At 37.6% G+C, this 22,266-nt stretch overlaps 5 protein-coding genes across 8 annotated transcripts; 4 read left to right on the plus strand and 1 right to left on the minus strand.

The window, feature by feature from the left end:
- The first annotated feature begins 734 nt into the window (after positions 1-734).
- On the plus strand, positions 735-5,228 carry LOC121799965 (hepatocyte growth factor-regulated tyrosine kinase substrate-like). Its single transcript, XM_042199498.1, has 10 exons — positions 735-889; positions 1,954-2,010; positions 2,090-2,157; positions 3,381-3,591; positions 3,666-3,769; positions 3,884-3,959; positions 4,048-4,107; positions 4,189-4,239; positions 4,358-4,436; positions 4,832-5,228. The coding sequence occupies exons 1-10, from the start codon at positions 809-811 to the stop codon at positions 4,906-4,908; spliced, it is 864 nt and encodes a 287-aa protein (XP_042055432.1). The 5' UTR covers positions 735-808; the 3' UTR covers positions 4,909-5,228.
- A 382-nt stretch (positions 5,229-5,610) lies between these two features.
- LOC121799966 (RING-H2 finger protein ATL80-like) lies at positions 5,611-6,931 on the plus strand. The gene has a single exon (XM_042199499.1). It carries the CDS (start codon positions 5,874-5,876, stop codon positions 6,660-6,662), a length of 789 nt encoding a protein of 262 aa, XP_042055433.1. The 5' UTR covers positions 5,611-5,873; the 3' UTR covers positions 6,663-6,931.
- Positions 6,932-8,285: 1,354 nt separating this feature from the next.
- LOC121799968 (glucan endo-1,3-beta-glucosidase 5-like) lies at positions 8,286-9,926 on the plus strand. The gene is made up of 2 exons (XM_042199501.1): positions 8,286-8,640; positions 8,767-9,926. Exons 1-2 carry the CDS (start codon positions 8,306-8,308, stop codon positions 9,902-9,904), a joined length of 1,473 nt encoding a protein of 490 aa, XP_042055435.1. The 5' UTR covers positions 8,286-8,305; the 3' UTR covers positions 9,905-9,926.
- A 569-nt stretch (positions 9,927-10,495) lies between these two features.
- LOC121799969 lies at positions 10,496-12,526 on the plus strand. 4 transcript variants are annotated; one of them, XM_042199504.1, is made up of 5 exons: positions 10,499-11,241; positions 11,337-11,361; positions 11,771-11,891; positions 11,982-12,116; positions 12,186-12,526. In XM_042199504.1, the coding sequence occupies exons 1-5, from the start codon at positions 11,113-11,115 to the stop codon at positions 12,391-12,393; spliced, it is 618 nt and encodes a 205-aa protein (XP_042055438.1). In that variant the 5' UTR covers positions 10,499-11,112; the 3' UTR covers positions 12,394-12,526. The 4 variants fall into 4 exon arrangements, with proteins under 4 accessions (XP_042055439.1, XP_042055438.1, XP_042055437.1 ...); XM_042199503.1 differs by having other exon boundaries at positions 10,500-10,680; positions 10,752-11,241; positions 11,771-12,116; XM_042199505.1 differs by having other exon boundaries at positions 10,496-11,241; positions 11,771-12,116; positions 12,202-12,340.
- A 56-nt stretch (positions 12,527-12,582) lies between these two features.
- Positions 12,583-18,878, minus strand: LOC121799967 (alpha-aminoadipic semialdehyde synthase-like). Its single transcript, XM_042199500.1, has 24 exons — positions 18,649-18,878; positions 17,930-18,191; positions 17,767-17,853; positions 17,560-17,689; positions 17,310-17,483; positions 17,102-17,184; positions 16,914-17,027; positions 16,681-16,756; positions 16,364-16,535; positions 16,193-16,289; positions 15,953-16,119; positions 15,659-15,716; positions 15,426-15,566; positions 14,978-15,313; positions 14,801-14,881; positions 14,531-14,714; positions 14,320-14,449; positions 14,033-14,112; positions 13,713-13,871; positions 13,396-13,633; positions 13,196-13,304; positions 12,954-13,115; positions 12,806-12,875; positions 12,583-12,734 (listed from the first exon to the last, which is right to left on the minus strand). Exons 2-24 carry the CDS (start codon positions 18,173-18,175, stop codon positions 12,682-12,684), a joined length of 3,147 nt encoding a protein of 1,048 aa, XP_042055434.1. The 5' UTR covers positions 18,176-18,191; positions 18,649-18,878; the 3' UTR covers positions 12,583-12,681.
- Between the last annotated feature and the right edge of the window lie 3,388 nt (positions 18,879-22,266).

Here is a 22,266-nt window from a genome sequence, read left to right on the forward strand (position 1 = left end):
ATAACGTATTAATTCTTTTTTTCTTTATGTGCAACACTTCTTTATTTTGTTAATCTTGGTCCTGTTCGGAATTCACTTATATTGGATATGATGATAATTTTATTATATTTTCTTTAAAGGAATTATTAGGGCTTCAAATTATATCCACTTGGTTAGTTCAATATTTGAAGTTAACATCATTATGAAATTTTCTTAGTGGAATGATTAGGTCTTCAAATTTATAAGTACATTAATTCAATCTTTGAGTTTAACCTTTAGTTACAGTATTGAATTTCTTTTAGATTTCATGAATTTAAAATGGGTAGCTTTTTTAAAAACACAACAAGAACTATTCACATATTTAGATTTGCATAAGTGACTATGGTGTGATGTTTTAGTACTTACTATAAGCTAGCACACTAACAAACTTGTTGCAAATCCTCCTAATTTGTCATATTTTCATCTTTATTGTTTTAGTCATTTCCATTTTATCTATTAATAATACTTCAACCAAAACTAAACTCTTTTATTGTAGTATCTATTTCTAAATTTGACGTTTCCAAAATTATTAATCCTTGAAGATGGATTGAGTTTAAAGCTTAATTTTATCTAATTTATTTATCGAAAATTCAATATCACCCACGACATAATAAATTATTGTATCAGATCGCCACGTGAACGGTTCAGATTGAAATAGCAGAAATGGGATCAACGGCTCGGATGATTTCATGAAACGAGGAGATTTGAGGTGAAATTCCAGTTGATCAAACCAAAATTGAAGTCGCCAGTGAGGAGAGAGCGAGAGTGTTGCCTTGCTTCAGTGGTGAATATGTCCGTTGAGCCGCCGCCCTTCCAGGAAGCCTCTCGCTGCGATGTCTGCAAATGCAGCTTCTCCACCTTCCGCCGCCGGGTAATTCACACTTCCGATGACAAAATTAGTTGGAGCTACTTTGGTTATGTTACTCATTTAATCGCTCCTGATTTCGATTGACCTGTTGCGGAGTCGATGAATTTGGTTGTTCAGTGCAATTTAACGTGGAAAGTGAGGACTGTGTTAATATTGTAATGAAGATAAGGGCGATTGCATGACATTGTGATTGATTTGATCTGACTTTAGGTTGAGTGATCGGTTGATTTTGTAAAATCAACGCGACTGTTTGTGGTTGCTGATCAGATGGATTGATTGTTTCAGATGCGTTGGTTGATTGGTGCCCTATCCTTCAATTAGCATAGCGTATTTCATTCGAGTAGTCTAGGATATAGGTCATCTGTCTGTATTTGGGGATGGATAAAGTAGGACTTTTGAGATGAAGTTTCCCTTAGGTTCTATACATATATCTCCTTTGGTTTGTGAGAAATACTAGATGCATTGTCTTTGCTCGACTTGTAATAGGGGAAACAATGAACCTTGTTGCCATTTAATCTTATTGTTCAATTGGGTTATTAGAAATATCATTAGTATTATCCTATTTCAATCAGCCAACCTTGCTTGATTAGGAATAAGCTTGTGCTGACATCCTCATCAGCATGTGAATCCTGTGGATGCTTGCTGCTTTTAAATCCAAACTTGGTGCAATTATTGAGGTTTTAAAAGTACCTCTATGCTTCTGGGTTTGTGAGAGGTTGGATTATAAGTATCAAGCATTGTTGATGACTCAAACGTCCAAATTTTTGAGCATGTAGGCAAGTTAATCATGTGCATGTCTGTGATATTTTGATATGAGAATGTTTGGCTCATTATATGCTAAATTATCATGTAATAGTCATTTCTATCATTGTATCCCAACATTAAATCATGCTTGTTGTAAATTTGAAACATACACCACCTTACTAGACTCAAAATTATTGGATATTTTGTCGCATTTCATAAGGTTTTGCTGACTTTGTACCTAAAGTTATTTTCTGTAGGATTGACAAGATTGCAATATGATTACACATTATGTAATTCTCTTGTCACATCTCTTGTATTTGCAGCATCATTGCCGATGTTGTGGCCGTACTTTATGTGCTGAACATTCGTCTGATCAAATGGTATGCACTCCATATAAAACACATATCGCATTATGTCTCTATTTATGGAAAATTTTCTAATATCTCTCCCTTGTTTCAGACGTTGCCACAATTTGCCATTCATACGAACGTGCGAGTTTGTGCTAATTGCTTCAATGACAGATCTGGGTAATTTTAGCTGATTCTATTTTCTTTTTTGCTATTTTGTAGGGTTTCTTAAAAATGCAGGGTGAGCGTGCATGCACGTGAAACATTACTTTTTGGCTGAAAGTTTAACATTGAGATTTTTTCAATCCATGTACACACGTGTTAGATAATGTACTACAAGATGTTCTTGCGTAGGGAACATTCACGAAATAACTAACAAAAACAGTAAAAAAAAAGGTGACATAAGAATCTGCTCAGTTCAGTGTAACCAGGGGCGGTGCTAGCTCATTGTTAGAAGGGACAAATGTCCCACCTCAATTTTCCCCATGTATGTATATATATATATATATACTAACATCTAATAAAATTTACTTATGTTAATTCATTCACTATATGCCAATCCTCAGATTCTTAAAATTATCTCGTATATATTCCCCCTCCAACATAATTTTCTGTATCCGCCTTTGAGTGTAACACACCTACCTCTTTGGGAAGGGGGGATACTATGGAAGTCACTCTCGGTTGGGCTCTTAACCACCCAATACACAAGTATTCAACTTACTTCTGCCATAATATATACCAAAATTATAGAACAGTCTAGCTAACAAGCAGATATGAGGGGGCAACTAGTAGGCTACTTATAACACATTCGATACTACATTGTGTAAGGAAAATAATACCAGCTCAAAACCCCAAACTTATTGGATGAAAATTGGTTTTCATATATAGTCTTTAAGCCTTCATTCAGCCCTAGGTTTTGAAGTTGACATCAACAAAGAACTTTCCTTATAAAGATTTATCTATTATCTTGTATGCTTAGATCTTTGAATCTTGCGTTGTGATCTATATCTCAACTCAATCTAAACCAATGGTGGCATTTTGCACTGCATGTTTCATTTTGTGCAAAGTATATTACCTTATCTCTCTGGTCACCTGGACAGAAAACTGCCATATCTGAACCCTGTGGAGCATTCAAGAAACATCAGATCAAGAAATCAGGAACATAGTGCATGTCTGTTCTTGTAATTTGCATGACACACATAATGTCAGATCACCATGAAAAATAATTTTTTGAATGCCTCCATAACCCATATTTGGTATGCCGCTTACTTCTTCGATAGCTGCTATTTCTTTGGCTTGGCATTAATCTGGTGGACTAATGTTTATTCTATCTTCTGCATTCTTCACTACTTCAACTAATTTATTCCTTCTTCAGTATCTAACCCAGCTTATGTTTGCTGTAGACTGAAGAAGGATGGCGTGTCAGGTGCCACAAATGAAGTTAATGCTGTAACTGATTCCATTTCTAGATTAGATATAGGTGATGTTTCTGATTTGAAACCTGAAGTTAGTTCAGAGAAATCTGCTTTCCCTAGCATTTCAGAATGCAAGTGTGGAATGCCTTTATGCATTTGCGAAGCACCAGATCCTTCAAAGGAGTCTATGTCATCACAGGTAAGTATTTTGTTGTCTATTGTCCTTAGTGACATACAAAATGGCACTGATTACAAATTATGTCTCCATTTCAGCCATTTACTGCACCCTCATATCCCCCTGTTCAATCTTTTCCAAAGCCTAAAAAGACAGAGCCAACTCCTAAAAGTAGAGGTTCAACATCGAACAGTAGGCAAGGGTAAGCAAGTATTACCAATTTCTAGCATTCATTATGAGATCGATTTTTTCTCAATAATTTCAAATATTGTTCATATTCCTTTGATTTGTGTATCAACAAGTGAAACTCTTGCAGTAATCTTTTCAATCCTGGTCAAGTTTCCAACCCTTCTGAGGATATATCATCCGCTGAATATGAAGTCACTGGAGAGGTATTCATTACTTGGTATACATAATATATAAACACAGGGACGTTTTATTCCTGATATGTATTGCAGCTAACGTTTGCTAAATTCTTAGGGCATGAGAGAAGCAATTAAAAATGGCGACACGGATGCTGCCAAGAAGCTTTTGAGTCAGGTACCTTTTGTTTTTCTCTTTCATGACATGTTGAGCTTTTCTCTTTTCCATTGTAAGCCTGAAACAAAATCAAATTTGTAGGGAGTGGATGCTAATTATCTCGACAAGCAAGGCTCGTCTTTACTACACTTGGTACTCTCCGGCTCTTAGCTCCCTTCTGTTTACCCCCTACTCTCCCCCAATAATTTGTGATTAAATGAAAGTTAAGTGCTTCTAAATAACCTCTTACTTAAAAGATACAATAACGCAGGCTGCAGTTTTCAATCAAACTGAGATAGTTTTTGCTCTCATGGACCATAAAGCAAGTTTGGACTGCAAGAATTCACAAGGTAAATGTTTTCAACAAGTTTTGCAGCCCCATTTGATGTTTTTGGTAGTAGGACAATCTTTTGAAGTAAAGAGTATATTCCAGCAATGAAAATGAAATGATGTCTATACTAGTCAACTAGTCCTCTCCAGTGTCAGGTCATGCATGTAGTTTGTAACTCCCCAGGAAACAGATCAATTGATCTATTTGTTCCATCCATCCTGAAACTAGCCATGGTTTGCTGTATTTGGAGTGTGAGAATTCTGTCAACATTATTAGTGAGAGTAGATTCTGGATCCACTGGATGGACTTCAATAAGCCATATATCGTCTCTCGTGAGCATGGATGGCATAATTATTATATAAACTGAGAAATACAGAGGTGATTAACTAACCATTTTTGTTGTCATATATGCAGGTGAAACACCTCTAGATTGTGCTCCTGCCACATTGCAGTACAAAATGAAACAGAAGATGAAAGACGATGCAAACTAAGACCATATCTCACCTATGATGCATAAATAACACACTACATCAAATTCTTCAGCAATATGCACTTTATTGAGGTTCACCTATTTGGTTATGAGATGAAGATCATACTCTACAAGGCCTCACCGTTCTTGAGATTGCAATAAGCTTGCTAGGTTGCTGTACATTATTACGTCTTTCTGTAACAAACAGCTATGCACGGGAACTTGTAGAAATACCATGCCATATTTAGTCCCTTGTCAGTTTCAGTTACTGCCTAAAAATATTGCACAAACAGTTTCCAACTATATAAGAATTTAATATCAGCTTACGCTGTTCGTTGAGCATTACACCATCTTCCCTTATCTAATGAACTTTTTTGTGCCCATGCATGTTCATGCTCATCCCTTATCCCGGATAAGGTGGCGCTGAGTTCGCTAAGGGAACATGGTATGTTTTTTAGCAAAACCATGTGGGAGTCATGGGATGTTTTGGTTGGCCTAGCTTACTTTTAGATCTGCAATGAATGTAGTATTTCTTTTTCTCAATACCTACTGACTACTGTAACTCCATGTGGGTTGCTCCCATTCATATCGTGTCAGCTTCTTTTGGTGAATGAATTCATGCAATTATATGTGTTGCTTTTCAATCATAAATCTGTTTCATAGAAGCAAACACCATAGACTGTTTAATGTGTTTTCAGGGTGATGAGATTGTATCCAAAAGTTAGGGATTCTGCAAGATATCCTTCAAAAAGAAAAGATGTTGTGGATTCAGACTCTGATATGTTTGATCCTGATTAAAATTTGTGATCACCTCCCCCCATATTTTCTGCTTCTCCTTTAACCAAAATCTGTCTTTTAAAGCTACTTTTATCTCTCTTTAATTGTTGGATAAGGTCATGTTTTGTGTGTAGGAAAAGCACGGTTTACATCTTGCCGACTTGCTGCCATCATAAAGGCTTTTGAAAAAGCATTATCTGATGTGTAAAAATGCCTTCTTTTTCTACCCATTTGCTATTGTGGATGTCATTAGCACATGATCAAGATTTTGGTTGTAAAGTTGGCATCTTTAGTTGTCAGAATGTGGCCATGTCCATGTCAGCTCCACCTCTCTTTTTACTCTTACTGGTTGTTGGAAAGCATAACCAACACAAAGTAAGCATCACCACCTATGTCACCCCTCTTTCCTCTTTCTCTCTATATATACTTGTTCTTGCTGTTGATATCTTCCCCCCTTCCTCCATTTCTTCACTTGCTATTTACTTGCTTAAGTGTTTCTACAACCAGTTAACAACTATGGCTGTGAGTGATCAGTTTGTGCTATGCAAAGCTGCTCTGATATTTGCAGTGACAAGATGGCTCTTGTCTTTGGCTCTCAATCTCCTCACCAAATCCATAGCTTCTCCTCAGCCCTCCTCATCCTGCTGCTCCGCCTCCTCGTCTCCCGCGGCCAATCTGAGGCTGCTGAAGGGGAGCCTCTCCCTCACCACGTACGGCGAGATGGAGCAGCGGCTTCCAGAGGGCCACGACGAGTCGTGCGCCGTCTGCTTGAATGGCCTGAAGAAGAGCAGCCATGTGTGGGAGCTGAGCAACTGCTGCCATGTCTTCCACAAACACTGCCTTGAGAGGTGGCTGGCTTACGACAACCGGCTGACTTGCCCTCTCTGCCGGGCCTCCTTGATCGACACGAGGCCTCTGTCGCCAGCTTCTCTGCCGGAGCAGCCGAGCTGGGCAGTGGAGCGGATGCTGTACTTGTTTGGAGATGATCTGCTTCCTTGATTTCTTCATTGTGGGAGGCAGTTTTTTGGCTATGTCCCCTCCAACTCCATTTAGGCTGATTGGTAGATTATTATTGTTATTATTATTTTTTATTAGAGGTTGTTATTTATTAGGCTAGAATTATTTCTAGACATATTAGTTTTGTGTATAAATAGTTTGTTTGGGTTTGCACATTTGCTAACCCATTAGTACATAGATATTCAACATTTGGGAAGTGGTGCATTTGTAAAATTGAGGAATATAATCATAAAGAGCAATTCTTTTCCCAATTCAGTTATCAACTTTTGGTTTTTTGTTTTTCTCAATTCAAAATTATCAAGTTTTGATGTCACAGACAATATTTTATTTTATATGGAGTAATTATGTAGCGAATAAAATCTTCTCAATCGAACCAACTAATGATGTTAAAATTACAAATATGTTTATAATTGAGGGATAAATTTGGTAATCAGAAATATCATTTTTTAAAGTGTAGTTGATTCATGAATCATTTTTGTAGTGGATTGCATGTGCTAAAGTGAATAAAAGTTAGGTATGTCATCATACACCAGTCAATTACTAATATGAATATAGAATTCAATTGAGATATAGTCGGTTGATGATATATAATTAAATATTTGGTCAGACAAACATAAGTAAACAATTCATAAATTAATTCAAGTAGTAGATCAGTATTTTGCTATTTACAATTCAAAATATGTGGCAAACTGGCAATCTTTCGCCATATATGGTTACATGATGACTCACTCACACCTATAAAGCAAAGAAAAAGAAAAGGAAAACATAAAAAAATAGAGAGGGAAAAGTAAAGAATCGTGAATAGTATAAAATAAAAATAAAAATAAAAATAAAAATAAATAAAAGTTTGCTTTCACCATTGTTAAAGGTAATGACGTCAAAAGATAAACTTTAGATATGTCCCCTTGACCAAATTCTTTTACTCGAGAAAACTATTATGTATATGATCTAAATTAATAAAAATTGTAAAAATTGGTAATTAATAAAATAATTGTATGGTTATTAAAACAATTACTAGTACTCTCTTATTTCATGAACTGTTGACCCAATTGCTTTCGTCACGAGTATTAAATTGCTTATTGAATTTTGAGAGAAACAAAAGTCTTATTTTTATATATTAGTTTAAGAATGATTAATTTTACCTAGAATAAAATGATATAATAGGTTGCCGATGAGCCAAAATAGCAATGAATTAATAATTAATGGACGGAGGAAGTATATTATATACATAATTATTCAATAAATTTATAATTAAGACATGAAATTGGGTACATTACATGAATAACACACTTATAAACCACACCCAAAATCAAGTCATGTAATTCAAGAATCTTGATTTAATCCTCAAAGTGTGGAAGTGGAAGAAAGGTCTGATTTTGGAAACAAAAAGGTGCTTTACTTGTGCATATTCCAAAGGAAAAACTTGGCTCCAACCATATTCCTTTCTTGCTACACACCAATCTTTTCACAATGCATAGGTTTAGTTTTGTTACAATGGAATCCAGTTCTTTCTCAACTCTATTTGCAATCCTCCGCAAACAAGTCACCATCTTCCCACTTCATTTATATTACAACTAACATCATCATCATAACCACAAACCAAATCTCAACTTGTAGTAATAATCATGGTTTGTCTTCAATATTTGTTGATGACCATTTTTTTCTTGTTGGGTGAAAACCTAGTTGCCGATGGGTTCGCCTGCAACTGGGGATTGCAAGCGTCCCACCCTCTTCCACCCGACATCGTGGTGAAGCTGATGAAGGACAACGGGTTTGACAAAGTGAAGCTGTTTGAGGCCGACCCCTACGCCTTAGAGGCTCTCGGCAAGTCCGGCATTCAAGTCATGGTCGGGATCCCTAACGACATGTTGGTTGGTATTGCGAGTAGCGTCCGTGTCGCGGAGCAATGGGTCGAGAAGAATGTTTCCCACTTTATCTCCAATCTAGGGGTCGATATCAGGTAAAATGATAAAAGGGTAAAATAGTCAAAACGAAGAAAAATAAAAAAAGTAGTCTAGTATTTTAAGTTTTGACTTTTTTTACTATTATTATATTCTAACTAATTTTATTAAAATTCGTGACGCAGATATGTCGCAGTTGGAAATGAGCCATTTTTGAAAACCTACAACAATAAATTCACCCAAATCACCTTCCCAGCGCTGCAGAACATCCAGGCAGCGCTGATCAAGGCGGGCCTGGGCCGCGACGTCAAGGCAACAGTCCCGCTCAACGCGGACGTCTACCAGTCGGACTCGGGCGCGCCCTCGGGCGGCGACTTCCGCCCGGACATCCACTCGCTCATGCTCTCGATCGTGAAGTTCCTAAGCGACAACGCGGCCCCACTGACCATCAACATCTACCCCTTCCTCAGCCTCTACGCCGACTCCCACTTCCCCCTCGAGTTCGCCTTCTTCGATGGGGGCGCAGCCCCCATCGTCGACGGCCCCGCCACCTACACCAACGTGTTCGACGCGAACTACGACACCCTCATCACGGCCCTCGAGAAGAACGGGTTCCCCAACCTCCCCGTCATCGTGGGCGAGATCGGCTGGCCCACGGACGGGGACGCCAACGCCAACCCCCGCCTCGCCAGGCGATTCAACCAGGGGTTGATCGCCCGGATCAAGGGGGGCCGGGGCACCCCCAAGCGGCCCACCCTACCCGATATATACATGTTTTCTCTCCTCGATGAGGACATAAAGAGCATTGATCCGGGGAATTTCGAGAGGCATTGGGGGCTGTTTTACTTCGACGGAGTCGTGAAGTATCCACTCGATTTGGGGCGGGGGAGGAACCTGACGGCGGCGAAGGGGGTGAAGTATCTGGCGAGGCAGTGGTGTGTGATGGCGCCGGATGCGGACCTGGCGGACCCGGGGGTGGGGGCGGGCGTGAGCACGGCGTGCACGTACGCGGACTGCACGAGCCTCGGGGTGGGGTCGTCGTGCGGGCAGCTGGATGCGAAGGGGAATGTGTCGTATGCGTTTAATATGTATTATCAGACGGTGAATCAGCAGAAGGGGGCGTGTGAGAGGTTTGGGAAGCTGTCGGTGATAACGAGGATTGATCCGGGCTATCATGGCGGTTCGTGTAGGCATGTGATTATGATTGATAGCGGGAAGCATGAGGTGGCCAAGAAGCCGAGGACGTCGGCGGCGGATGGGGGTGTGGCTGGTTTTGTGGCGGCGGCGGCGGTGGTGGTGGTTCAGATTGTTTTTGGTTTTTGAAGGAAATTAAGAGTCATATTGTTATTCTTGGTTTTGTATATAGTATTATAAAGTTGGATTGTTTTATTATGATTCATGCTATGGAAAATTGTTTTATGCATAAAATTGGTAAAAAAATATTAATTAATTTCAAATAAATTAATGCTATTACTTTCTCTAATCTAGTAAAAATATCACAAGATAGTAGAATTTTTTAAAAAATGCAGAGTACTCCGTAGTATTTAATGTGTTTGATAGAGAGAATATGTAATTGAATATACTCCATGAGGATAGAAAAATGTAATTGAAGTAATAATAATAAGAAAAAAAATATAACTGAATGTATTAGTGATGATTTACTCTTTATAAAAATAAAGTATACTAACATATTTTAAGGGATAAACAAAAAGGAAAATTAATACTAACATTTTTCCTTAAAGAAAAAAAAACATTGATTTTCTACATATTAGGAAAAGATTCTTTTTTTTTCAAATTAAATATCTACATATTAAGGTAAAGATTATCTTCAATTCAAATAGGAAATTATGTACTACTGTATATAGCATAAACTTTAATAAAAATGCGGTTTTTCGGTTTTTTTTATATTTATATTCCGAATTTCAGTTGCTGTACAGTTCTTAGTTATTACTCTCTGATTCCATATTTTATGGAGTACGGTTTAACGGCGGCGGCGGGTTCGAATTTCATGTTGGGGCAAAGGGATTTTAATACTGCTTCTTTCATAAGGCATTACTCCAATCTTTCTTCTAAGCCATCAGCAATTGATTTCAGTAGAGGTGGGATTTTCTGCTCCTCTGAGATTTGAGAAGAATCGTAATGATTTGAAGAGTGATCGTGTTTCAATTAGGGGGAATTCGACCGGAGTATCTCTGCTCCATCCTTCACCGGAGAAAGTCATGATTGCCGTTGATGTTGATGAGGCTATCTTCATTCTTTCACAATATAATATGTTTTTTTTTATAGTTTGATTGCAATGTTTGATTATCTCTATGAATTAGTCAATCTCTTTAGGTTTTGGTGTTTTATGGAATAGTTCTACCCCCTTAGCTTGTAATCAGTGAACTAAAAAGGTTTATTATTATTATTATTACCTTGTGAAATTGGGATAATTTACAATCACCCTTTTTGATGTGCTAATGGTAGATGCTATTGGTGTCCATCTTTGTTTGGTATCAAGTTTAAAAAATGAAACTTTGTTATGTTCATGAATGTTGGATTCTATTATTGGTTTGTTGGCAGTTCTAGGGAACTTCATATCGACTCTTAATCGATTCATAGGAGATCGCTACGCCCTAAACCTCCCGCTTTCTGATTACCACGTCCACGAGTACTTCAAGGTATAGGTTATGCCGAATAACTCATGCTATTATTGTAGTCTCTTCAAACTGAATTATCTGTGGATCGTTTTCTTACTCATGCCTATCTTTTGCAGATATGGAAATGTTCACGCGACGAAGGTATTGCAACACATGCTCAACTTGGCTCATTGTCATACATTTATTCCTTTTAAAACAATTTTTTCTTCAATAATTGGAAGTTCTTGTTAAGCATGCTGCTCTATCTTCTTTCTCTTGCCACAATTTTTAGACAGATCCAGGTTCATTTTTGTCTTTTTCTCCTTGAAGTTAAAGACAACAAGGATGAAAAATTTGTACTACTAGGTTCTATCATAGTATAGTTTGTACAGTTTGTATTCTTTTGTTTCCGAGGGTGGAATGTTGGCTCACTCTTTTGTTAGATGTTGGAGTTGGCTGTAATGTGCTTGCTGTTTTTCCAAATCTTCAAACGGATGGTTTCGTGTCTTGGTTGCTATATGTGTACGGACTGCATTATTTGAAGTATATGTTGTTGCTTTTCTTGTGGTAGCTGATCATCGAGTACATGAGTTCTTCAAGACACCTTACTTCAAGAAAGAGATGAATCCAATTCCAGGCGCTCGAGAAGCACTTGAAAAGCTATCTAAAATCTTTAACTTGTCCGTTGTCACGTATGTATCCCGACCCTTGATCATCTCCCTTCAATACTTAACCCAAGATCATTGCTGCCTTGTTTTGTATATTTTGTATTTCATGTATAGGTCTCGACAGAATGTTATCAAGGACCACACGATCGAATGGATCGGGAAACATTACCCCAGTATCTTCCAAGAAATCCATTTCGGGAACCACTTTGCTTTAGACGGCAAATCAAGACCTAAATCTGACATTTGCAAGTACGAATCAACTCATTCGTTTTTATTTTCCAATGTGGTTGGTTGAATAAAATTGTGTATGGCACGCAGGTCGTTGGGTGCAAAGGTGTTGATCGATGATAACCCGACCTACGCGATGGACTGTGCTGCAGCGGGGATTAAGGTTCTTCTTTTCTATTATCAGAACCCATATCCATGGTGCAAAACAGAGCATGCTGCTCATCAACACCCTCTTGTAACCAAGGTCCACAGTTGGGAAGAGGTGGAGCAACAATTATCTTCATTGCTTGTTTCTTAGTCACATTTAATTACCAAATTAAACAATTTTTTATTGTGATTCCTGAGAAATTGTACATGTGCAAAAAAGGAATTGTGTAGATGTTTATCTTTTATTATTTCATTTAATATAGACCCTGAATTTCTGCAATTAATCAGACTTTCTCTATCTTTCTGGTTTGATTATAGTTGTAAATTTGTAACTATTGAGTTTTTAGTACTATGCAAACTTATGCATAACAACACTTTATACAATTTATTATAAACAATTTGTATTTTGTAGATACATAATACAACCCAATAATAACAATCAATCAGTCTTCTCCACCAACTTGAAACCATAAGCCTCCAAAATGTGCAGAGCTGCAAAGCAATAATCACAAATAATTAGCTCTTTTCTTAAATGCTAATTTGTTGTACTATAATTAATTTACCTGGTTCATAAATCTCTGGATTTATAGGCCTTATAACACCCTTCTCTTTGACAGTTTTTCCAAGCAAAAGCTGAGATTAAAATCATCATAGTAAAAATCACTCAATTTAAGATAGAATGATAGTACAAAAATAGAAAGGAGATCGTACCAAAGCTCCAATGGCTGCAGGAATGCCGACGGTTAGGGCCATGGCAGTGTACGACCTCGTTCCTTCCGTCCTTCCGAATTCCAATAGTGTTGCTCCATGGTGTTCACTTGGCTTCCCATTTGGGAACTCCACTTCCACTTCATGGTGCAAGAGGACCATGTCCTGTTTCATTAATACACGACGATCACATCATCCTCTGTTTCTCGGGCGAACCCTATGGATTGTCTAAAGAATCAGGTTACCTTCTCCGTGCCCGAATAGGCCAGCCTCTCTTCCATCTGGAGGCAGGAAACGTCGAATGCACTTTGGCACACCTTTGGGATTTCTGCCTTCTCATGAAAGCCCAAAAATCTGATGAAACAGTAAAAGAAACAGAAAAGTAAAAGGTTAGTTAGGTGCCTCATTTTTACCATTTGGAAGCTTCATCATAACTTAAACTTACACGATGGTTTTCGCGGTCTTGATTGCTGTTTCTTTCTCTTGGCAAAAGCCAAGAGAGAGAATCTGATCTGCAATCCATTTCTCACTTACAACCAATCCCTCCGAGTCTTTTGTACTGTGATTAAGAAGTGATAGCAAAAAGGTTCTATACGTTGGCCTTGTCTCGTCTTTTAGCACCGGGGTTGCTTCTGTGTTGAAGAAGCCGATTCTTGCTAGAGTTCCCATTATCCCTCCGAAACCTGCAATACGATATCAGTCCATATTTAATGTCAAAGAAAAACAAGAACTATTTAGATGCATGAAGGAGGGGGGGATTGCCTTCGTATCTAAGAGTTCCTCGAAAAAAGGTCGAAGCTTCGTTTCCTATCCCATAAAGGTCTCCATACACCAAGGAGTTCCTATTTGGAAGGCATTCGAGTGCAAATGCAGGGAAGTATGGTATCCGAATCTTTGAAGCAGAATCATACAGTTTTTCGCCTGCATTTACGTGTTACCAAGAATTGCACATTGTAACACAACACAATAGGAAAAGAAACAAAGCGACAGATATGAATCGCCAACGGAGAAATGTAGCAAAAAGAAGAAAAAATCTGACACTGAATATGTTGTGTTTGAGTAAGAACAAGTTACCAACTTACCATCAACATGCACAATTTCACCATCATGTTTGTACACTGCTGGATTGCGCCCGGCTCTTATAGCGCCAATTGGACTCCAACTGAAACGCAGTCGACAAAATAAGCATTATGATTAACATTCAGAGGCCACCAAAAAAAAACAAAAAACCACAGCGGCTATTGTCCTTTTCATCAAAATGGTCAACAAAATTATCAGTTTAACAAGATATGATGTTCGTGTTCGTGTTGGCATAACACTAAATATAGCAGGTACAGAAAGGAACTGAAATTTCTATCCAAAATCACACCTAAATTTGTAAGCTAATGTGTTGTTTGCAGCATCTGGAGATGGAAGACCGCCGCAGTAGGAAGTGAAGGACTTGATCTTGCCCCCTCTTGCATGAGCTTCATCGATCATCTTCATCGCCATCATGTGGTCTGAATAAGACCATTTAGTTTCCGTTATCGACATACCTCTCATGCTCAATAACATCAGTGTTTCCAAGTATCAAAACTTACCTATTCCGGGATCCAAGCCCATCTCACAGAGAATTGTCACATCAGAGCTTTTTGCTGATTCATCGAGCTTGGACATGGAGTCATCCACGTAGCTAGCAGTGACGAGGTGCTTCCTGGACTGAATACAAGCACTTGCTATAATACTGTGGCAGCTAGGAGGCAGTAAACTGATCACTACATCAACCTGCAAATGAGTAAGCACGGCGATCATTCTTTCCAAATTAAGGGGAAAAAATAAAATTTTGGTGCTATAGATTTTTCAATAAACACCTGTGTAATGTAATGGTGGAGTTTCTCCTCATTCGAGATATCAAGTTGAACTGCCGTTGAATTTGGAAGTCCTTCAGTGATCTGCTCCGTGTCATAAAATGTAGATAGATATCCGTTTAATTTCTCCTTCATTGTAAACATCACAGTGAATTTGGAAGTAAATATTGTAAGACTAACCTCTTCTGCATCTTTCAGGAACAAAGAAGCAACAGTGACATGCACAGGAGAAATCTCCTCTTTCATGTCTTCTGTGATGTATGATTTTTTCGTCGAATCACGGCCAACTGCTGTCAGAAATTCTACAGCTGGTCGACAAACTCGGCCAGCACCTAAGATAAGAACGACAGCTTCACTTCTCACCCCATTTTCCTCCCTGGTGCCATTTTCTTTGAATTTCCCAAGTGTAAGTGATATCATGTCGTTTTCACTGTCAACATGCTCGTCCCTCGGATTCGCAAGTGAAGTTAAAGAATCGATGATTTTATCTAGGACTGCCTTATCATCAGCACCTATCTGTAAATTTCAAATAAAAACTTCTTTCACTCAACAAAACACATAAAAAGGAAAGAAAAAGGCAAGCTTGAACCATTTTTTGGTTCATTTGAAGAGTTCATATGACACTTACTTCAAGTTCTGAATAAGACAACGCGCTCGTGTTTTGACCAACGTGACATTTCACCAAACGGAAGGAACCACCTGCCGCTTCGATGATATCCAGAGCCTCGTTGATTAGGAACTGGTCGAACAAATGACCGCTCAGAGACATCTACGAGATCAATCACATCAGCAGTGTTAATTGAGACCAAAAACAGCACTAAAGACGATGTTTACTCTTTAATAAAGTTTGTAACTGGATACCATCTTTGTGTGCTTCATCTTTGCAGCCTGCAAAGGTTGGAGAGTTTGTGACGAAACCCTGCCAAGGAAGGAAACAAACACAGAAAAGAAAGGATTTCAATTCGGACACAACGAATGACAGAAAGAAGCTAAACAGAAAAAAGTTAGTGATAAACTTAGATACCCTCAATCACTTCACCTATATTTTATGTTATCATCTGTTATATAATTGACAAAAAAGGTACTTTCTTTATACAATAGAAATATCCTTTCGAAGGAATATATAGTTAACAAAAAGTGAATGGTGAAACTTACTCGATGTCAGAATTTCTCATTCTAGGAATGTAGTCATACAAGGGGGTGAGTGCGCCAGCGTGGACGATGCAAGCTCGCTTCAGGGGTGAAGGTAATCCATCGAGGGACGTTGAAGAAGCTAAGTTTCCGATAAACTTGGACAGTATGTCACCAAAATGTTGGGAAGCCTATTTTGTAAAACACTAAACAAATTTAGCAGCTGAAACTGAATAAAAATCTCAAAACATGGATTGTTTTCACCTCTCTTGCAAACTCTGTAGGAAGAATGTCAACAGCTGAACAGATAATGCCACTGCCCTCCATGTCGTGATGGTACGAGTTGTCATCGGGATCATATCTAAGTATAAGATTCGAAAGAAGATTATTAAAAGCTTGAAATTCACAATAGATGCTACGTCACTATAAGTTTACCTGATGAAAGGTGAGTCGATAGACGTAGTTCGCTGTACAAATTCTAACGAGCCACCTACATCGCATGTTATATCTGAGATTCCAACCAGCGGACATCCTTTCTTGATTAGATCTTGCAGTTGCGTGTTAGTCAATAACCGAGGAAATCTTTTCTCCCAATACATACAATTTACTGCCATAAGTAACACCAAAAATGCATAAAGAGAACTTTTATCAGCAGACTGAGTTGCAAGAGCTCATGCGTTTGATATAAAATAAGTAAAAGACGATTAGACGATACAGATGAGAAACTGTCAGTTCGAGTGAAAGATACCGACCTATTACAGATGCAAATGGAGCAATCTTTTCATGGAAAATAGGTCTGTAGTTTTCGGGATGTGCATAGTAGTCCACCTGATACAAACAGAAGATATCGACTATGAAGACAAAACACATGTACAATCTCTAACTTGTGATAATCTGCTTTCTCTGTTCTATTCTACTTTAACATGTTCTCGAACTCTTGTCAATAGATGTTTCTGTAGCAAGAACTAAAGACATAAGAACTCACCTTATCGAATGATTTGGAAGGATCATTGTGAACCACCATATCTTGACTGGTGACGGCACATCCATACACTTGAAAGGCTCGTTGCGAGCTTTTCCCTACTTGAGGATCTACGGCCTAGCAATAGATATGTGTTTCTATTAATTACTTAGAAAAACATCTAGCAGAAGAAAATAAGCATTCCAAATTACCGTCTCAAATAGATCAGGAAGACTGCTTGAGTTAACAAAAGTGTGAGGAAGAAGATTAAATATCTCCTGTGCTCCTTGAGAGACTACATAAATGATCAAATGTTATCATTGATAATTACACAGGAAACATCGAAGATAGACAATAAAAGGAATGCAGGTTCATTTGACACAGATAACTCGAAAGAGTAATTATTGGCTCAAATCGTACCATTTCCAGAACCGGTGAAGACAAAGACTAAGGGACAGATTCTCGATGGGAGGCCCGCTGTAGCTATCTCTTCCCCGACAGAAATGACAGCCGCCTTTGCAGCAGCCAGAGAAAAGTACATGTAGGATTGGCCCAAGGAGAGGAAAGGTGTCGAATATCCAAGACTTAGAAACCCTGAAAGAAGATAAAAATTGATCGTCATTTGCACACCACTATAAAGTCTTGATACTTAATATGACACTATGCTTACGCTGTCCAAGTCCACACAAGAAATCAATCATTCCGGCCCTTCCAGCAAATTTCCCGAATGCCAGTAATCGTTTACCATGGTCTCCAGTTATAAGCTCGTAATCAAACAAAGTAGCCCTTTCAGCCAAAATCTACACAAAAAGAAAGGCCAAGCTGAAAATACGTGTTTGCTGAAAACACATTCTCTCTCACAGCAAGAACACTGAACCTTATCAAGAAGTGGCATGTTTTCTCTCTGTGCCTTGTGAGTGTGTGAGAAAAACACGTATGTCTTGTCCGGAAGTATCATGTCCAACTGCACCAAACACGTGAAACACGAGTTATACCAGTTTCCAACACTGAGGGTGAAAAGCAACACTGATTAAAATCACCTTTGGCTGTTTGATGCCTAAAATGAAGCCACATTCAGACAAGTCCTCCGAAATCTCACAGCCAACGTCCTCGTACTGTGCATCATGATGGATGCGCTTGGTCGATGGCTGAAGAATGATGCGGGAAACTCCCGTTTTGGCACTGCCCCTCAGCAGCCGCGCACAGTGTGCAGGGGTCACCGGAGCTCTCCTCTCCCACTTATTCGTGGACTCCGAGAGGATCCCGACAACTCCATTTCCCAGCATGATTTAGCTCAGCTGCCTAAAATTACATCAACCTTATTTCATTATCATACTTAAACAAGATTAAAAAAAGAAAAAAAGCCCAAAAAACACAACTCCTCTTGACAGATTTAACACACTTGAAAGCTGAAATTGATGCCACTGCAGATGCCAATTAACTATGACTACAAAATAAGATTTTACTACTTGATTTAAACCATCACAAAAACAGAGCTTCAAAAACAGAACTTCACATATGACAGAATGCCACTGCTCAAACTCAATCAAACATGCACAGTTAAAACAGTTGAAGAAAACCCAAAGTAGAAATCGAAACCAACAGCAAACACGTGAGATTTTGGGAGAAATTTCCTTTAAAGATCACCAATTACAACAAATGCTCTAACAAGAACCAGTAAGATAAAATCACCATTAAAGACTCCATTTTTATTAATACCAAAATAGTGAAAAGAGAAGTAAAGAAAGGTGGGACTTGCCTTAAGTGGTAAAGATGGCTTCTTTTGATCGCAGCGTTGAAGTTGGTAGGAGAATTCTGCTATTCCCTCTGCAAAAATGTGTGTGAATCACTTTTCTTACATAACCAAACGTGAAAATGAGGTGTATCAAGAAGCTGTTTTCATTGTTTTGGAGTGACACGTGAAGAAGTTGTCTTTCACAATAGAGGTGTCATGGACTGAATGTGAAAAAAAACAGTAATAATGAAATAGCAGCGACGTAGATGGAATGGCGGAGGTATTGGATAAAGACAATTATATACGGAAATCAACGTGGTGACGTGGAAGTTGACGATTGTGGTTATCAGATACAGTAAAATTTTATTAGAGGACATTTAAATTGACAATAAATTTTTTTGTAATAAAGAACGAATAGATAAATTTTGTCTTTAGCTCATCCACGTCATAAGGACTTCCCACTGCTCTGCCAAGTCATAAGGACTTCCCACTGCACAGTGACGGAATTCTCCTGTGGAATTTCCGACGGAATTCCCACATTAAAAAAATTCACAAATTCACAAATTAACCAATTTCTGGAAGTAAATAATTTATGGAATTAAAATTTCGACGCGAATACGGAGAAAACGAACACACTTTATTTTAAAAAAAACATACTTCATTAAAAAAAATTAAATGAAAAAATCGGAATTCCGTGCCAAATTCCGTGACAGTCCACGCAATGGCGGACATCAGGACGGAATTCCGCGGAAGGGCGTGGACCTGCGACGTCCTCATGCGAATTCCGTATCCGCGCGTGTGTGGCCTAATGGCGGACGTCCGCCACGAAATTCGGCCAAATCTGTGGGAATTCCGCGTCGAAGTCCGCCATTGCGGATGCAGTTAATTTCTTTTTCTTGGGACACATAATTTTTGTAGGATATATTTAGATTGCGTGTAGTCATTATCATTATTTCCGAATTCTTCTATTGTGAGACCTTCATTGTCATTACCACAAGTATACTCATAACTAACTGGCTACCTTTTGTATTCGTCACTTTATTTTAATCTAGAAATGTGAAAGGTTAGGTACAATCTAGATATTAGTAAATATTTATTCATTTTATAGTAAGTAGCCTTGGATCGTTAAAGAATTTAAAAATTAAAAGTACACGTGTTTCAATATTGTACGTGGAGATGAAAAGAAGAAAGTTTAGGTAAAGGTTTGAAATAAAATTCCGAACAACCACAAGGTTGAAATAATAGTACATGATTATACATCATATACATAATACTATAAATTACACGTAACATATAGTACTTGCATTAATAGCAAATATATATATTTAGATCAAATGAACTATCTCAACTAATATTTTTTCGATAAATTCTCTTGTTTAATATGTAATATTAAGACTTTCATCGACATGCCTGACAACTTGTCAGATTGATGGCCCATAGTGGTGGTGGCTTTAGAAAGAAATCAAGTGTGAATGTGTGATCAATTGACAAATCTTACTACATCATTTGTGACATCAACCTTAGTACATAATTCATTTCATTGATTAATTATACCAATAAAACTTATGATCAACAATGATAGGGGAAATATTTAATTGAAATACGTAATTAACTATTATTGTAGTCTAGCGTGAAAAAGAAAGTGAGAAAATGCGACAGATAAAAGTGATGACAAGTGAGCTACTAAAATAAATGAATTTTGGTTGTTACAGCCAACTAAACTAGTCAATATCACCCACCATCTGTCTATCTATAATTTCGTGCTCATACAAAAGATGATAATTTTATATATCTATACATTTTTATCAACTATATGTATTTGGAACAATAGTTGCAAATTTGTATTTGAACTCTTCATACACGTATGCATTCGATAACTTCTTTATGATTTTTTGTTTATTTTTTGATTTTTTGTAAGTGAAAGAAAAAAAGGTCTAATTATTAATATAATAATAATAATAATAATAATAATAATAATAATAATAATAAAAATTGGAGTATTAGTGGATTTATGAGATCAAGTAGCTGAAATCACTTAATTTGATTAGATTAGCAACGACCACAAGCATTGTATATCTTTGGTAATTCTTCAATAATGATGAATGATTGGGCTATTTTTGGTTTATCCAAGATTTCCAAAATTTAAATGTTTATTCAAAGACTTTCTATTTTTCTAATTTTTTATGAACAATTTTAGAAACCGAGAAGCTACTATGTGTTGGTTATTTTAATGTAATTGGATTAATTTGATTGATCAATATTATTATAATGAGACAGGGGAATTATCCAAAAAAGAGAAAACGATAAGAGGAAGATGATTGTGTAAAACTCTATCAAATTGGCATATCCAACTATCTATTGACGTGGCTAGCTTTCGAACTTGATGATGACGTTAGACCAATAAAAAACATATCTATGGATTAATGGATGTAAGCATTGACACATTACTTCCTATCACATTTTTGAGTTCAACTATCATAAATAAAATAATATACAGACACTGAGACACGTTTACTAAAGAATAAATACTCCATCATATAATTGGATTGCGTTAAGAAATAATATATTTTTTATGATTTTATTTACAAAATTGGTATTAATACTAATACCGATAGCTTCGTTAGTTTATCTTATTCAGAATATACACGGTAATTGTTTATGAATAGGCAAGAACTACCGTGTAGTGTTTTAATATTCATTACCATATTACTTTAGCTAAGCTGGTCTTTTTTGTCATTCTCGTGACTTCACTTGGCTACATACCTCCAATATTGCAAGGACATGGTTTTCTCAAGACGAGCTCTGGGCGTTTTATCAGAAAAACAAGGTACATTCTCTCAGGAGAGAAAGGTAGCAAATGAGTATGCATATACTATTGTATGCACACTAATATCTCGTGTTTTCTTTTAAACAATGAATATAACTAAGCCTACTTTCATATCGTGACTGTTGTCTGACTTCTGACTCAAGGAGATGTGAAACTCGGTTGTGGAAGTCGGATTCAGCATGTAGCAGTGGGATTCCAAAAGGGTCGGCCAAGGAGAAGGCGTTGAGGCTACTAAAGCTGGATATAAGAATTTTGCAATTAGGTCATTGCATGCATTAGTGATTGAAAAACCCTATTCTTTGAAGAGCAATGAATCAGAGGAGGAGGAGCGCCACCAGAGAAAGATGCGGAAACGCTTCATCATAATCGCAGTATCCTCCACTATCCTGCTGGCGCTTGTGGCCGGAGCCGTTATCCTCTCGACCTGCGCCAAGTCCTCTTCCACAAAGGGTCAGCAGTCCATCCTCGAGTCGATATGCAACGTAACATTATATCAAGAATCATGCTACTCTAGCATCTCTTCCCTCAACCAATCCACCAAAACCGCCAAACAGATCTTCACCCTCTCGTTACATGTCACTTTTGTTAGTTTTCTTTTTAAAGAAGAGTCAATAATGATTCCTCATTTACCTGTACTGACTCGAATCTCCAATTTATTAGGTAGAGGTAGCCTACCAATTAGACAAACATAGAAAAAAAAATGTTGGTAGACTCTGTTAATTTTATAAATTTCTAGACATTAGTTTGGTAGGAGGACTAAAACACTAGTTTATAATTTGCACAAATCTTAAAGTAGTAAATAAAAAAAAAACTAT

This window comes from Salvia splendens, chromosome 4 (genome assembly GCF_004379255.2).
Source record: "Salvia splendens isolate huo1 chromosome 4, SspV2, whole genome shotgun sequence".
Classification (NCBI taxonomy): domain Eukaryota; kingdom Viridiplantae; phylum Streptophyta; class Magnoliopsida; order Lamiales; family Lamiaceae; genus Salvia; species Salvia splendens.

What these genes read in the sequence shown, in the direction of transcription:
- LOC121799965 (XM_042199498.1), top strand. Translation starts at nt 809, where the DNA reads ATGTCCGTTGAGCCGCCGCCCTTCCAGGAAGCCTCTCGCTGCGATGTC. An exon ending in AACATTCGTCTGATCAAATG is followed by an intron (nt 2,011 to 2,089) that starts GTATGCACTCCA and finishes CCCTTGTTTCAG; the next exon opens with ACGTTGCCACAATTTGCCAT. An exon ending in ACATCGAACAGTAGGCAAGG is followed by an intron (nt 3,770 to 3,883) that starts GTAAGCAAGTAT and finishes AAACTCTTGCAG; the next exon opens with TAATCTTTTCAATCCTGGTC.
- LOC121799966 (XM_042199499.1), top strand. Translation starts at nt 5,874, where the DNA reads ATGCCTTCTTTTTCTACCCATTTGCTATTGTGGATGTCATTAGCACAT.
- LOC121799968 (XM_042199501.1), top strand. Translation starts at nt 8,306, where the DNA reads ATGGTTTGTCTTCAATATTTGTTGATGACCATTTTTTTCTTGTTGGGT. An exon ending in AATCTAGGGGTCGATATCAG is followed by an intron (nt 8,641 to 8,766) that starts GTAAAATGATAA and finishes TTCGTGACGCAG; the next exon opens with ATATGTCGCAGTTGGAAATG.
- LOC121799969 (XM_042199502.1), top strand. Translation starts at nt 11,113, where the DNA reads ATGTTGGATTCTATTATTGGTTTGTTGGCAGTTCTAGGGAACTTCATA. An exon ending in ACGTCCACGAGTACTTCAAG is followed by an intron (nt 11,242 to 11,336) that starts GTATAGGTTATG and finishes TATCTTTTGCAG; the next exon opens with ATATGGAAATGTTCACGCGA. An exon ending in GAAATGTTCACGCGACGAAG is followed by an intron (nt 11,362 to 11,770) that starts GTATTGCAACAC and finishes TTCTTGTGGTAG; the next exon opens with CTGATCATCGAGTACATGAG.
- LOC121799967 (XM_042199500.1), bottom strand. Translation starts at nt 18,175, where the DNA reads ATGCTGGGAAATGGAGTTGTCGGGATCCTCTCGGAGTCCACGAATAAG. An exon ending in TTCCTGATCTATTTGAGACG is followed by an intron (nt 17,028 to 17,101) that starts GTAATTTGGAAT and finishes ATCTATTGCTAG; the next exon opens with GCCGTAGATCCTCAAGTAGG. An exon ending in TGAAATTGTGCATGTTGATG is followed by an intron (nt 13,872 to 14,032) that starts GTAAGTTGGTAA and finishes ACGTAAATGCAG; the next exon opens with GCGAAAAACTGTATGATTCT.